This window comes from Protopterus annectens, chromosome 1.part1 (assembly GCF_019279795.1).
Source record: "Protopterus annectens isolate FY-2018-M chromosome 1.part1, PAN1.0, whole genome shotgun sequence".
NCBI lineage: Eukaryota > Metazoa > Chordata > Ceratodontiformes > Protopteridae > Protopterus > Protopterus annectens.
Genome location: NC_056726.1, coordinates 829673436 through 829687753, shown reverse-complemented (window position 1 = coordinate 829687753; position 14318 = coordinate 829673436). Strand labels below are relative to the sequence as shown.

The 14318-nt window shown below is 43.8% G+C and overlaps 1 protein-coding gene across 2 annotated transcripts in view; it reads left to right on the top strand.

Annotated features, from left to right (window-relative positions):
* GBA2 (glucosylceramidase beta 2) overlaps positions 1-10808 on the top strand; it is a 2751058-nt gene extending 2740250 nt beyond the window's left edge. For both annotated transcript variants that reach the window (XM_044078535.1, XM_044078526.1), the window contains exon 16: positions 10611-10808. In XM_044078535.1, the coding sequence (XP_043934470.1) occupies positions 10611-10808 (198 nt within the window). The remainder of the gene's footprint in view (positions 1-10610) is intronic.
* Positions 10809-14318: the final 3510 nt, after the last annotated feature.

Below are 14318 nucleotides of genomic sequence, written 5' to 3'. Positions count from 1 at the left end.
GACCCTGCCCCCCATTTGAGCCAGCTTCTTCAGCAGAGCTACAATACTTGTCATGGAAAACAGCCTTCCTTCTGGCTATCACCTCAGCATGCAGGGTTTCGGAACTACAGGCCCTCATGGCTGTGCAACCATTCATCATTTTCCATCAGGACAGAGTTTCCTTACGAACCTACCCTACCTTCATGCCAAAGGTAGTATCCAGTGTAGCCTTGAATCAGACTATCCACTTACCTACCTTTTATCCTAATCCACAGAACAAAAGGGAGAGACTACTACATTCCTTGGACATTCACAGACAACTTCGTTATTATTTGGACAGAACAAAGCCATTCAGGAAATCTGAGCAACTCTTTGTGTCCTATGCTACAGGTGCTCAAGGAAAGGCTATTTCCAAACAGACAATTTCAAAATGGATAGCCCACTGCATACGCCTTTATTCATTTCATGGAAAATCTGTGCCTGCATACATCAGATCCCATTCCACCAGGGCCACAGCTACCTTTGCAGCTTTCCTCAGGGGGGTCCCTACCAAGGACATTTTGGAAGCAGCTACTTGGAGTTCAGTGCACACTTTCTCCAAGCACTACCACCTTCCACTATGCTCAAAATCTAGAGCGGGCTTTGCCACAGCAGTCCTGCAGGGCATCCTCGCTCCTCCTAGTTCCACTTAGTGCCTACCACCCTTACTTAGCTTTGGGATTCTTCCTATCTGTAATGACTGCAGCTGTATGCACGATGAACATAGTACAGTTTTGTACCTACCATAAATGTAGATGTTCGACTGCTCATACAGCTGCAGTCCAGGTTACCCCCCCTCTGTCCCTTCTTAGGACAGGCCTTATGACAAACACCTTTATCATACAACCTATTTGGGGTATTCTTTTATGGTGTATTTGCTTGCAACTACTTTTTTTGATTTATCTATATTGCATGTTTGCATAACATTATGTTTTGCCTTCCTTCTGGGGGCACCTGACATCTGGGGCAAGAAAAACTAAAGAAAATGGCGTCGGCTGCCTCTTTTATACCCCTGCCGCACTGACGTCAGGGAAGAAGCGACGACAACCGACGCCGGACCTAGACTTTGGAATTCGGTTGACCGAGGACCCGCCTGACGGCAGGATAACCCATCTGTAATGACTGCAGCTGTATGAGCACTCGAACATCTACATTTATGGTAGGTACAAAACTGTACTTTGCTCTATCTCGCCGTTCATTCTTTACTGATGGGTTTGGAGCCTATCCCTTGCCTCCAACTCGGCCAACTGTAAAAGTTCAAGGTCTTCAACCCGCTCAAGGTCAACTCCCTATCCCATGATGCACCCTGATCTTCCCCCAGATCTCATTTGCCGCTGCAACTTGATCAGACGTTCACTAGCTCTGGCCAGTGAATAACTTTTCTTCTTTAGAAATTATAGCTGTTATATTAGCTAAAATTAGTCATTTAGCCATTTTATATAGTAGTTAGTGTGTGTAGTTATATTTGTAGTTGGATATTTCAATATTTAGCTTATATTGTTAGTCTTTAAGGCTTGTTTTTTGTTAGGCCTTCTCTTCTCCATATCTCTGTTAAGCTAGCTTAATTACAGAGAAATTAGTGGCCGTGTTTTTAGGCCCTTTTTTCTCTTGTTTTCTTTAGATAACAGTGTGTGTTTGATAGTTTATAGATTGGAGTGTGTTTATAGATTGGAGTGTGTTGTGTTAGCCTTTTAGAACTTCTTTTTTATAGGGCATATAGTTATCTTATTACTTCTGTCATAGTAAAATTAGTGGCCATGTTTTAAGGCATTTTTTCCTTGATTATCAGTGGTAATATACTGTGTGTGTGTGTGTGTGTGTGTGTGTGTGTGTGTGTGTGTGTGTGTGTGTGTGTGTTGAAGTGAAATTGCAGCCCTTCTTTTTTATACAGGGCAGATAAATAATTTCAGTGTGAACTTAATTTCTAAAGCCTTTCTTTTTACAAGGCTTGAATAGTTTGTTGTGTGAATCTTTATTGCTGTTGTTGGGTTGTTGAAGATGTCTCAGCAGGAGAAAGAAAAAGCCAAGTCTGTCTTCGAAAAATGCCTTAGATGTTGGCAAAAGATGTCCATAACTGATGGGCATACTGAATGTGTTTACTGCTTGGGTGAGGTTCACCTGCAAGAAAGCTGTTCTATATGCCACTCCTTCAGCTCAAGAGTGTTACATGAAAGAAAGAGAAAGTTAATCGATAAAGGTCTGCTTAAATCCTCTTTTCAAGAATCGTTGGTGGCCTAATGGTTAAGGTGCTTGCCTTACAAACGCAAGGTACAGGGTTTGAATCTCACAGGGGATAATTGGCTAGGCTTAAAATGTCTCGCAAGGGCAGTTAACCTAGTACTAATCTGTTCATGGAGAGGATCATAATGGACCTCATAAATAAAGACATAGGGAATTTGCAGACTTTGGATCCAACCCAGTTTGGCTTTGTCAAAGGCAGATCATGCCTTTTAAACTTGGTTGACTTTTTCGAAACAGTCACCAAAGCCATTGATGAGGGAAAGGCAGTCCATACAGCCTACCTCGATCTGGCTAAGGCCTTCGATACAATACCCCACTCGGGTATCATTGAAAAACTCATCAGCTTAAATGTTAACCCATACATCACAAGATGGGTTGCAAACTGGCTGAGTGACAGAACCCACAGGGTCAGAGTTGCTGGCGCCATGTCAGACTCAAAGCCTGTCACAAGTGGTGTCCCACAGGGCTCAGTCCTGGGCCCACTCTTGTTTGGCATCTACTTTTCAGTACAAGCAAACACAGGAGCGTTATGGCTGACAAAGTTAGCAGATGACTGCAAACTGGGTGCCGTAGAAAACACATCTGACACAGATATCCTTCAGAAGGGTCTCACAGAACGGATAACTGGTGCCAGAGCCACGGCCTAAAGTTAAATGCCAAAAATGCATAGTCATACCCTTCGGGAAAAACAAGGTTACCCCTAGCTACCAAATAGGTGGCAATCCACTGAGCACAGAAGAAGTTATCAGGGACCTGGGGACCCAGGTTGATAGTAGTCTGTCTTTCGACACCCATGTAGCTAAAGTAGTTAGGAAGACCTTCTACATTGCCCACCTTATCATGAAGGGATTCTCATCTAGATCAAGGGAGGTCATAGTCTCCTTTACTCATCACTCATCAGACCAATGATTGAGTACAATGCCCCATTCGGAATGTATCTGACCCGACACTTGCAGCAGCTGGAGAGGCCACAAAAGTTCTTCACCAAAGGATAAAGGGTCTCAAAAATCTGTCCTATGCTGCCCGACTGAAAGAACTCCAGCTCTATTCAGTCGCTTACCGCTTGCTCAGAGGTGACCTTTGCCTAACATACAAGGCCATGTCAAACCCAGATTTGATGAATATGCTTCACCTCAAAAAATCTAGATCCATCAGAGCCACAAGGGCGGGAGACTTAAACCTCGACACGGCTATTAATAGGACGTGCTGGAGGGATAGATTCATCACCCAAAGACTCCCTATGCTGTGGAACAAAATCCCGGTACATGTGAGGCAGAGCACCTCGCTGGCCTTGTTCAAGAGAAATCTTGACCAATGGATGGGAGATCGCAGATATACCCCAGGGATTACCTCAGTGTCACTACTCGACAGAGGCACAGCAAAATAATGGGTATAGTTCCCCATACTAAAGGGGTGGCGTAAGCCACAAAACGATGGGCTAGGCTTGTAAATGCCCTCGGGCAGATAGCCTAGTATGAACCTATGAACCTATGAACCTATAAGTCAGACAAACACTCAAAAAAGACGGAACCGACAAAAACGCCTTCTACATTGAAGTCCGCTACTAGTAAAGCATCGACATCAGTTCCACAGCCTTTGGAACCGATTGTCATTATGGTTAGGAGCCGGTCCCCAACCTTGGAGCTGGTATCTCCTACCTTAAAGCCCCCTGTATTGCAATCTGTGGCTTCGTCACATTCCTCACGGGCCTCAAGTAGACTGTCTGATTTGGATGTGGACTGCATTGTGAAGAAGCTTCTGTAGATACCGGCGCTAGCAAAAAGTTTATCAGCACCAACCCAGGGTGGCTTCGGGGCCGATCTTAGTTTCTCCTACACCTTCTGTTCCTCCTCTGACTCGCATGGATATTTCGGAGCCGGAGACCACGGAACTGATGATTGTGGACCCTTCAGGTCTGACACCTTCTATAGGTTTTTTGGCCCCAATTGCCCTGATACCTTCGGCACCGACCGAGGTATCTTGGGGCTGACACTCACCGGTCGGGTCCAGGGAGGATAGTAGGACCGACTTGTCAGTGCCGACTTTACCTCTTGGGGCTTCGCCTCAAGTGAGTTCGGCCCCGACCTCTGGCTCAGAGCCCTCTGTACCGGCTCAGACTATTTCCATCAGATCTTCGGATCGGAGGGATTCCTCTTGTCTGGACCGCGGGTCCTTTGAGGCTATGAGGAGGGTTTTGTATGCCCCGACAACCACTCCATCAATTCGAGCAGCTCCCTCCCTGAAAGCACCGGTGTCTGCCTCTTCATCACACGCTCCATTGAAGCGTAGAGATCCTGAGCCTCAGGAACCTCCATTGGGTGAGCCTGTTCTTCCGAGACCTCTCCAGAAGCCCCCACTGAAGAAATGCCAAGGAAGAGAGACTGCAAGAGGAAGCATTTGGACTCCCCACAGGAGTCAGTCACTTTGGATACTGACTTTGATGAGTCAGAAGGGTCCCCGCGGTCCCCCTCAGAAGATATCTCCTTTGGAGATGTCTTAGAGATTCTTAAACAGAGGGGTGGCTGGAAATCCCTTAACACTTCTGATGATGAGTCAGTTCTCCTGAAGGCTTTTGGGTCTCAACCTTCCACCTCTTGGGTGTCTCCACCCTTCCATGAGTTGCTGGAATTACTCACTCGAAGGGTGTGGGAGTCCCCAGACGCCATGGAGCCTGTCCCCAGGAGGCCTAACAAATTTATAACCAGCCCCCAAGACGGACTTTAACTTAGTAAAGGAGTACCTGTTAATGCTATGGTGGTGGCAGCAGCCACCAAGAAGGAATTATCAGAGACTTCATGTGTTCATCCTCCTAATAGGGAATCTAGGATTATGGACAGATATGGGAAGCGTATGTTTAGTTCAACAGCCTTCATTCTTTGATCACTGAACTACCTCACACATTTTACTAGGTTGCAAAGGGATCTCCTGAATGAGCTAGGAGACACCCTACAGGGTTCAGTAGCTGTGGAAGTTTCGGACAAGGTAACTTCCCAGCTCTCCACTCTTAATTCAGTAATGAACTCTTCCATGCATCTGTTGTCTTATGCAGCTGATGGTACGAACAGGGCAGTGGGTACAGGAATCACTCTCAGGAGATGTTCCTGGATGCGCTTATGTTCCTTTGCAGAACACTTTGTGTTCCTTCATTAACACCCCCTTTGATGGTTCAAACCTAAGGTAAAGGAAACTCTTACCAGGAGTTAAAAGGATGGAAAGACCTTGTTTGCAGTCTGAGTATGTTTTTCTACCCCGAATAGACCTTACCCCAAAGGGATGAGGAGGTGGAAAGATATGGTTCCATAAGTCTCAAGGATCTTTCCAAAACACTTGTTGTGACACTCCCTCTAGAGGCAGAGGAGGGGGTAATAATGGAAGACGTCGCCCGCATGGCAAGGGGGAGGGTCCACAGAACCGGGGCGACAGAGACCAATTCTTTGGCAAGCCCTATCAGCGCTCCTGAGAGGAGGCCCGACTGTTCTTCTCTGGAGGTAGTCAGGGGGTGCCTATCTTTGTACCTAAATGCCTGGCTAAAAATAACAAAAGATAGCTGGGTACAAATCATACTATCCAGAGGATACTCTATTCCCTTTGCCACTTCACCCCCCTCTGGTAAAGAAAATCCCAGACATTCCACCCAGTCACAGGGACCAAGCAGCCTTAGAGGTCCAAAGGTTGCTGGACAAGAGAGTCATCCAGCCAGTCCCAGCAGACCAGAGAGGATCTGGAACTTACTTAAGGTTCTTTTTAGTTCCAAAGAAAACAGGGGACTGGAGACTTATTCTGGACCTAAGCAGACTAAATAAGTCAGTAAAAAAGATGAAGTTCCGGATGGTCATGCTTCAGTCAGTACTTTCCTTTCTGGGGAAAGACAATTGGATGTGCTCTATAGATCTTCAGGATGCGTACTACCACATAAAGATCGACAGACAATCCAGGGATCATCTACGCTTCCGGCTGGGAGCCAGCCATTATCAATTTCACTCTCTACCCTTTGGTCTCGCTACAGCCCCCAGAGCATTCACCAAATGTATGGCAGCAGTCACCGCTCACCTGAGATGGTTGGGATTCCAGGTGTTTCCATATCTAGACGACTGGCTCCTCATTGCCACCACCAAGCATCAACTTCTTCATGTGATAGCCACAACCTTAGACCTATACAATCAATAGGGGATTACCATCAACTCAGAAAAATCTGCCTTATCACCATCGCAACAGACCGTCTTCATAGGTGCAAAACTAAACACAGTTTCACTGACATTGTCTGCCTCCAGAAAGAATTTCTGTCTTACGAGAATAAGTATCAGACCTGCTTCAGAGAAAAAACGCCCCAGTCTCAATGATACTCAAATTGCTAGGATAGATGGCAGCAGCAGCAGCAATCACTACCATTCCCCTTGCTCGAATGCACATGCAAATTCTACAATGGCTCCTATTCTCTCACTGGTCCTTTCAGGAACTTCCAATGTCACACCAAATTGTCATAACGAATGTGTGCAAGAAGGACCTTCAATGGTGGCTGACGTCTCAACATGTATCTCGGGGATGTCCATTCGTTCTACCCAATCCCATAGCCACGGTGACCACGGACGCTTCCTTGATTGAGTGGGTTGGGGGCATTTTCAGGGAAGAACAGCCCAAGGCATGTGGAAGAAACATGAGGCTCATCTGCATATAAATGTCCTGGGGATGAGAGCGGTACTTCTAGCATTGCAGTCCTTTCAAGACTCTGTACCTCTGGGAACAATTGCAATTCAGACGAACAACATGTTATTGGTCTGGTACCTCAACAAACAAGGAGGAACCAAATCTTACCCCCTGTGCCAAGAGGCCATGAGAGTATGGCAGTGGGCAATCTCCTCCCAGCGCTTTCTCATAGCAATGCACATCCCGGGGAAATCCAGTGTGATAGCAGATGAGCTGCGCAGGGCAATCTTAACTGCCTCACGACTGGTCCATAAAGCAACAAGTAACAGAAAGGATTTTCCGCAGGTGGGGCCAGCCTTGCTGCGATCTTTTTGCAACCCCAACAAACATGAAATGCAGCAGCTACTTTGCCCTAATTCCCTAGCCGGGGGAAACCCCAAGGGATGCACTGGTGCACAATTGGCCCCTGGGTCTCCTTTATGCATTTCCCCTCTTCCCTCTGATTCGCAAGGTGTTACAGAAAGTAAAACATCTGGGAGTGACCATGATATTAATAGCCCCTTACTGGCCTCTTCAAATTTGGTTTCCCTTCCTCCAGCCTCATCTTTTGGAAGAACCCTGGATCCTGCACCCAGTTCTGGATCTGTTGACCCATTCATCAGGGGCTCTTCATCCTTCTCTTCATTCCCTCAAACTGAGAGCTTGGCTGCTCCAATTCTCACAATAGCCAGGATTTACAACCTCTCAACTGAGGGCCCAACATATTATAACATTGTCTCATAAATCATCTACCAGAAAGTTGGAAGAGATTTTCTTTATGGGCCTCTCAGAATGATGTTGATCCTTATATTGCTCCGGTCCCATCTATATTGGAATTTCTAACTAAACTTTTCAACAAAGGAGTGGCTGCAGCTACCATTAGAGTTCAATAGCAGCGGTATCAAACTTTCATCTTGGTTTCCAAGGCTCCAGTGTCATGTTGCCTCAATTTGCAAAGCCTTTCTTAAAGGTGCCATTCATTTGCGGCCACCAAACAGAGCTCCAGTCATGCCATGGAATCTAAATTTTGTTCTCTCCTGAATCATACTACCTCCTTTCGAACCAGCGTCATCCTGCTCTTTGAAATTCCTTTCATTGAAGACTATTTTTGTGATAGCCATTACTTCTGCTCGGAAGATTTCTGAGCTGCAAGCTTTAACCATCACACCTCCTTATCTGATTTTCCATAATGACAGAGTTTCCCTCAGAACTAATCCATTCTTCTTACCAAAAGTTTGTTCAGGGATAAATCTTAACCAATCTATTGAGTTGCCAGTTTTCTTTCCCCAATACACAAATCGGATGGAACACATGCTGCACAAACTTGATGTTCGTAGACAACTCCGATTTTACCTAGACAGAACAAAACACTTCAGGTCAATGGATCAATTCTGTTTCCTTTTCAGAGTCAAAGAAGGGTGCCCCAGTGCCTAAAGTAACCTTGTCAAGATGGCTATCTGATTGCATTTCCTTCATTTATAATTCACAAAATGCCCCCTTGCAACAAAAAGTAAAGGCCTACTCTACTAGAGCTATTTCAACCTCATTAGCTTTTTCTGCAAGGTTATCATTAGATCTGTTTGTGCAGCAGCTACCTGATCAACACCTCATACCTTTATCACTCATTACAAAGTAGACAAGGCCTCCAGGGACAGGACCTTCTTTGGTTCCACAGTTCTGAATATTCTCCCGTGAGCCACCCGAGAAAGATGGTGCTTGGGACGCAACCCATCAGTAAAGAATGAACGGCGAGCTAAAACAACTTCACATAAAGAAGTTATGTACTCACCATAACATTCCATGTGAGTTGTTCATCTCGCCTTCATTCTTATGTCCCACCCTCAGACCCCCATCCAGTCTACTTGAGGTCCGTATATGGTGCTGTGTCTCTTATCCAACTCTGAGTGGCATATTTATACTACTAAGTAGTCAGGCAGCAAACAAGATGTGAGGGAAGATCAGGTGCATAATGGGATAGGGAGTTGGCTTCAAGGTAGTTGAATAACTTGAGCTTTTGCAGTTGGCCGAGTCAGAGCCGAGGATCAGCTCCGAAGCCATCAGTAAAGAATGAAGGTGAGATGAACAACTCACATCAAACGTTATGGTGAATACATAACGTTTTTTTCTTCAGTCCTTGACTCGTCCTCACTTTGAGTCGGCTGCCAACTGTGATGTAAAATTTTTATCCTGGAAGACTTTGTTCTTGGTGGCCATTACCTCAGCAAGACACATTTCAGAGTTGCAAGCTTTGTGCACAAAACGTCCTTACTTAGTATTTCATAAAGACAGAGTATCACTCCGGACCAACCCCTTCTTTTTACCCAAAGTTATTTCAGATTTGACTATTAATCAAACCATAAATCTACCAGTTTTCTTTCTAAATTTTTCTAACAAAGGAGAATATGAACTACATTTGCTTGACGTGCATAGCCAATTGCATTTTTGTATCTATACAGAACTAAGTCATTATGAAAATCTGATCAATTATTCGTATCATTCTCAGGACCAAGATTGTGGAAACCATTGTCCAAAGTTACCTTGTCTAAATGGTTGAGAGACTGTATTTGTTTCATTTAAAAACAGAACAAAGCCTCATTGCTATCTATGTCATAGCACATTCCACAAGGTCAGTGGAGACATCAGTTGCCTTTCATGCAAGAGTTTCTATGGATGATATTTGTGCAGCAGCGACATGGTCTACCCCTCATACTTTTAGCACTCATTACAAATTGAATATTGTCTCCAGGGGGAGAGCTTCCTTTGGTTTACCGGTACTCAGGACTATTCTTCCATAGGGTCTCCCAGAAAACAAAGTAGCTAGGGACTCTGTCCAATCAGTAAGGAATGAATGAAGATTAACATCAGATAAAGAAGTTATGTTCTTACCATAATGATCCATCTGTGTTGTTAATCTTCATTCATTTATTACAACCCACCCGCCATCCCCCTCCAAAAGACTCCTGACTGTTCAGATATGGTCCTATCTATAATAAGGAAGTTGCTCAGATAAAGCCTCCACTTTTCTTTCCTGTCCTTATGAGCAAACTCAGTCTGAGGTAATATAGAAAGGGGCACTATGGGTGAGACTTAGATTGAGAGTTTTTTTTGGCTGGTGCAAGCTTGTTATAACGGCCAACTCTGTTCCGAGGATGGAAGCGACACCCCATCAGTAATGAATGAATGAAGATCAACAACACAGATGGAGCTGTATAGTAAGAACATAACTTCTTTTTTTTATATAGGTAAATATTATCACAGTAGGATCAGTAACCATTATTTCATTTGCTTACACTCTGCAAGTCATTGCTATGTCAAGATGAGCCGTGACCCATTCCATAGGGAAAAGGTTGAATTCAGATGTAGCAGTACTGTAACCAATGCATTAATGTGTAAAAATTTAAAACATGAGTTACTTTATAAGCATGGTTATTTTATTTTTATTTACTTTTCAGTCTTTGCATCTTGTTTTCCCATTTACTTTCAGTGGTGTTATTTTATATCTCCGAAAGCTACATTGTATATTATGAAATAATTGCATTCTAGTTTTTTTTATTTTATTTTCTATTTCATTTAAACTGTATGCTTGTGTTGTATCTTACCATGTATGCAATCTTTTTATGATCTTCTTTCTTGAAGTTATGTTTTCTTCTTTTCCTGTTTTGCTGCAGGTTTTTCCTGAGTCTCATGTACGAAGTGCCTTGGAAACAATATTTTCCCTGAATGTGATGAGATTTGCTGATGGAACTATGGGAGCTGTAAATGGAATGAGGCCAGATGGTACTGTTGATAACAGCAGTGTCCAGTCAAATGAAGTCTGGATTGGAGTTGTATACAGTCTTGCAGCTACCATGATCCAAGAGGTATAGCCATATGCCAGCCAAATGTTTTTTATACTGTTTTATGTACATTGCTTATTTATAAGCTAAGATAAAAGCGTCTCAAAAGCACTTTTACTTTAAATAAATCAGAACACATCTGTTGTGTAAGTTAATGTATATGTCTTACATGATCCACTGTCCTTTTCAACACTAAGACAGTTTAACCATAGGCAACAGTTTCTTTGCATCTTTAAGTTTATCCCAGTCTCTAAAACTTCTCCCCTGACTCATATAATGCACTACACTTTACTTTTTCACTAAATATCATTTGCCATATTTGAGACAGCATTGAGAGGTGCTTTCAGCCCCACTTGGTATTGTAAGAATTTTTGGAGGGATACCCTCTATGTCAATTAATTTCACCTAGGTGTTACATCTGGCCATTTTACTTAGTTCCTGATTATTGGTCAGCTAATTTCCATAATTTAAACTTGAGGGCTTATTCCTCCTATGCCGCCAGTCACCATCTTGTTTAGATGGTTGTGCATTTATTACCCAGAATTTCATAGTTCTTGTTGTTGTGGGCTGCTTGTATTTTATTGTTAGACTGTTTTGACAATGCTTGCTGTCATGGATAAGGCCTCAGGGTTTCATAAATGTTCCAAGTGTGGCTATAATATTAGCCCTTAGAACACACAAGCACTTTGTGTGATGTGCTTTGGGATGGAACATCCAGATGCAAGTGTTGAAACGTGACAAGTTTTTATCCAGGACTTTGCAAAAAAGACATTATCATTTGAATGTGAAAGGGCCATTACACTTTCCAGTCCTCCTGCTTCTTCCAAACCTAGGAAGGAGAAGAAGAAACAAGATGCAGTTGAGGCTAGCTAATTTTTGTAGGATGTGTTTCATAAACGTAGTATGTTCAAGAAAGTATTGTTTACACACTATGTAGACTCAGATCTTCCCTTTTGATGATGATGAAGTTTCCTCTGGTAAAGGGTTTTCATCCAAAGGACATTTCAGTCATGGCTTCTCAGGCTTCTGCTGGGGTTTTGTAGTTGAAGGTTTGTTTTAGTTCCAGTCCATCGTGTTAGAAAAAGAGATAACAGTTTCTTCTCTGGAAAGTTGTCATCTAAATACTTGGAGTCAGGACCTATGTCTTCAATTTCCATTTTGACCTGTTGGTTGCTCAGTACTTCCTTTTGCAATGGTTTCTAGGAGAAAATGATGAGGGTACATGTTAAGGTGTAGATTGAGAGGAGCATCATCTCTTCCCCACTCAGTATTCAGGGTGGGAAAAGAAGACCCTTCCTGTTTGTTTTTTGCTTCTTCTTAAGGCCTTGTCTCTTTAGCTGGTACTTTGGGGTTGATAGTTGCAGCACTGACTCCATCCGTCTCAATGATGCCGTATTTTGCCTTGGCATCAAAATCCTCTTCTGTGTCAATAAACTTGGTACCAAACCTTTTGGTGCTCAACATTCCTAGGGCCCAGGCTGTCAATGCCAGTGGGTCAGTGCTGATTTTAACTTTGATACTTGTAGTGGAATTGTTGGTGTTGACCACATTGGCTTTTGGTATCTCAGCACTGAAACCTTCATTAACATCAGTGTTGGTCATGGTGCTGAGATCTGCTATGGCTTTTTTGATCTTGAGCTGATTGGTACTGGTTTCACAGATTCTGCAGGCTGCCTTGGTACTGATACAGAAGCAACTGTGAGAGTTGGCTGCGATTCCTTTTGAGTCGGCACAGTTTTCAGTTACAACATAGGTTGCCCTTCATTCTGACACCTTAGTCCTGCCATTTTTTTGTCATAGAGGTTAGAGCAGCATGTTGCTACAGGGATAGTTCTGAGGTTTCTGAAGCATAGTCCTCCTCATCACACTCCGATGAGTCTCGCTGAGTGTTCCCATGAAGAGGAAGTATAAAAAGAAACACCTGGATTCCATGGTTACCAGTCTAGAAAAAAAAATATGAGGCAAAAATCTGGACAGTTGAGAGGTATGTCTGGTCAATTACATGTCGAAGGGGGCATTATACTCCATAATGGGCTTGATAAGGGTCAGATAAAGTGGCACTATGTCTTTCTTGGACCTAGATGCCATGCCCTTTCTTACAAATTGGATGACATTTTCTTACTATCTTGGCCATATGTTGGTCAAAGGCCACATTACTGTCTACATGTGTTCCCAGACCCTGACTACCAGGTCAGTTCTTCAAGATGTCTTATCAGTGGTGTAATTAGCTTGGGTGGCAGTTTTCCCAACAGGTGCTATAATGTATTTCTTCGCATTGAGTTTTTAGTCCATGACTTTGGCACCAGTTATTTGTCTGTATTAAACTTTCTTGTAAGATGTTTGTGTCATGGAGGATTCTGTGACAGCTTTCAGTTTGCAAGTCATTTGCAAACTTGGTCAGCCAGAGGCCCTTGACATTGGCCTTTACCTGTGAGAAGTAGATGGCAAATAGAAGTGGTCCTTACGGAGAGCACTGAGGTACCAGCTGGTGACTGGTCTCTTAGTAGAGTTGGTCACACGTATCCTGACTTATTGTGTTCTGTCTGTGAGCCAGCTGGCAATCCAGTGAATTATATAGGGGTTTATGCCCAGTTTGGTGAGTTTGTCAAGTGTACCCAAGTGGGTATTGTATCAGAAACCTTAGCCAGGTCTAGGTAGATGTTCTTCGTGTTTCACTGTTGTAGTCACACACTTGGGTTATCTGCCTGCAGGTAGCCCTCATTCGGCCCGAATACCAGAGTCTTGGGATTTCTGAATCGGATGCTGTCGGTTCTTTCATGATGTCAGGGGTATAAAAAAGGCAGTTGATGCCATTACATCAGTCTTTCTTGCCGAGAAGGTGCCCGAAGCAGAAACAGTTCACAAGTGCCGGTCGGCCACTACCTGAAATTTTTGTTTTTCGAGTTTCAAACCTGAAGTCTTCTAAAGCTAAGTACCCCATCGAGGATTCTTTGCTCTAACCGATGTCAGAAAAAGTTAACAATTGTCTTGCTGTGGAAAACAAATACCTCACAGAGATTTTCATTCTTACTGTGTCACCTGTTTAGGCTCAGACCACGATGTCCCTCGCTGTCGGTTTTGTGCCTTGTTTAACACCCAAACCATTCATCGTCGGGCTATCTTTGTCGCTAAATTCTTTTGCTCTCATTCTCTGTATTCCAAAATGGCTTTGATAAACCATCCGACTACTGATCTTCCGAAAAAACGTAAAGATAAAGACAGAGGCATACAGCATATGTCCAAAACTGCAGACGACGCTTCCGTTAAGCTAGTCACCAGTCCGCCAGTACTCAGTGAGGTGCCTTTGCAGCCCCTGATGTCCACTTCTACAGATTCACAGGCCTCTGCTGAGACCCATTTGGAGTCTGGTATGCCACGAGATGCTTCTTCGACTATGGAACCTGCGGATGTCTCTACCTTGGATGGGTCCGGAGCCGCTGTGCAGGCACCAGCTTCTGAGAGTGTATTCTGACCTACTGATGTTCGCATTAAACCGACAACTTCATTTTTAGCTAAAACTACCGAGTTTCTCAGGCCCAG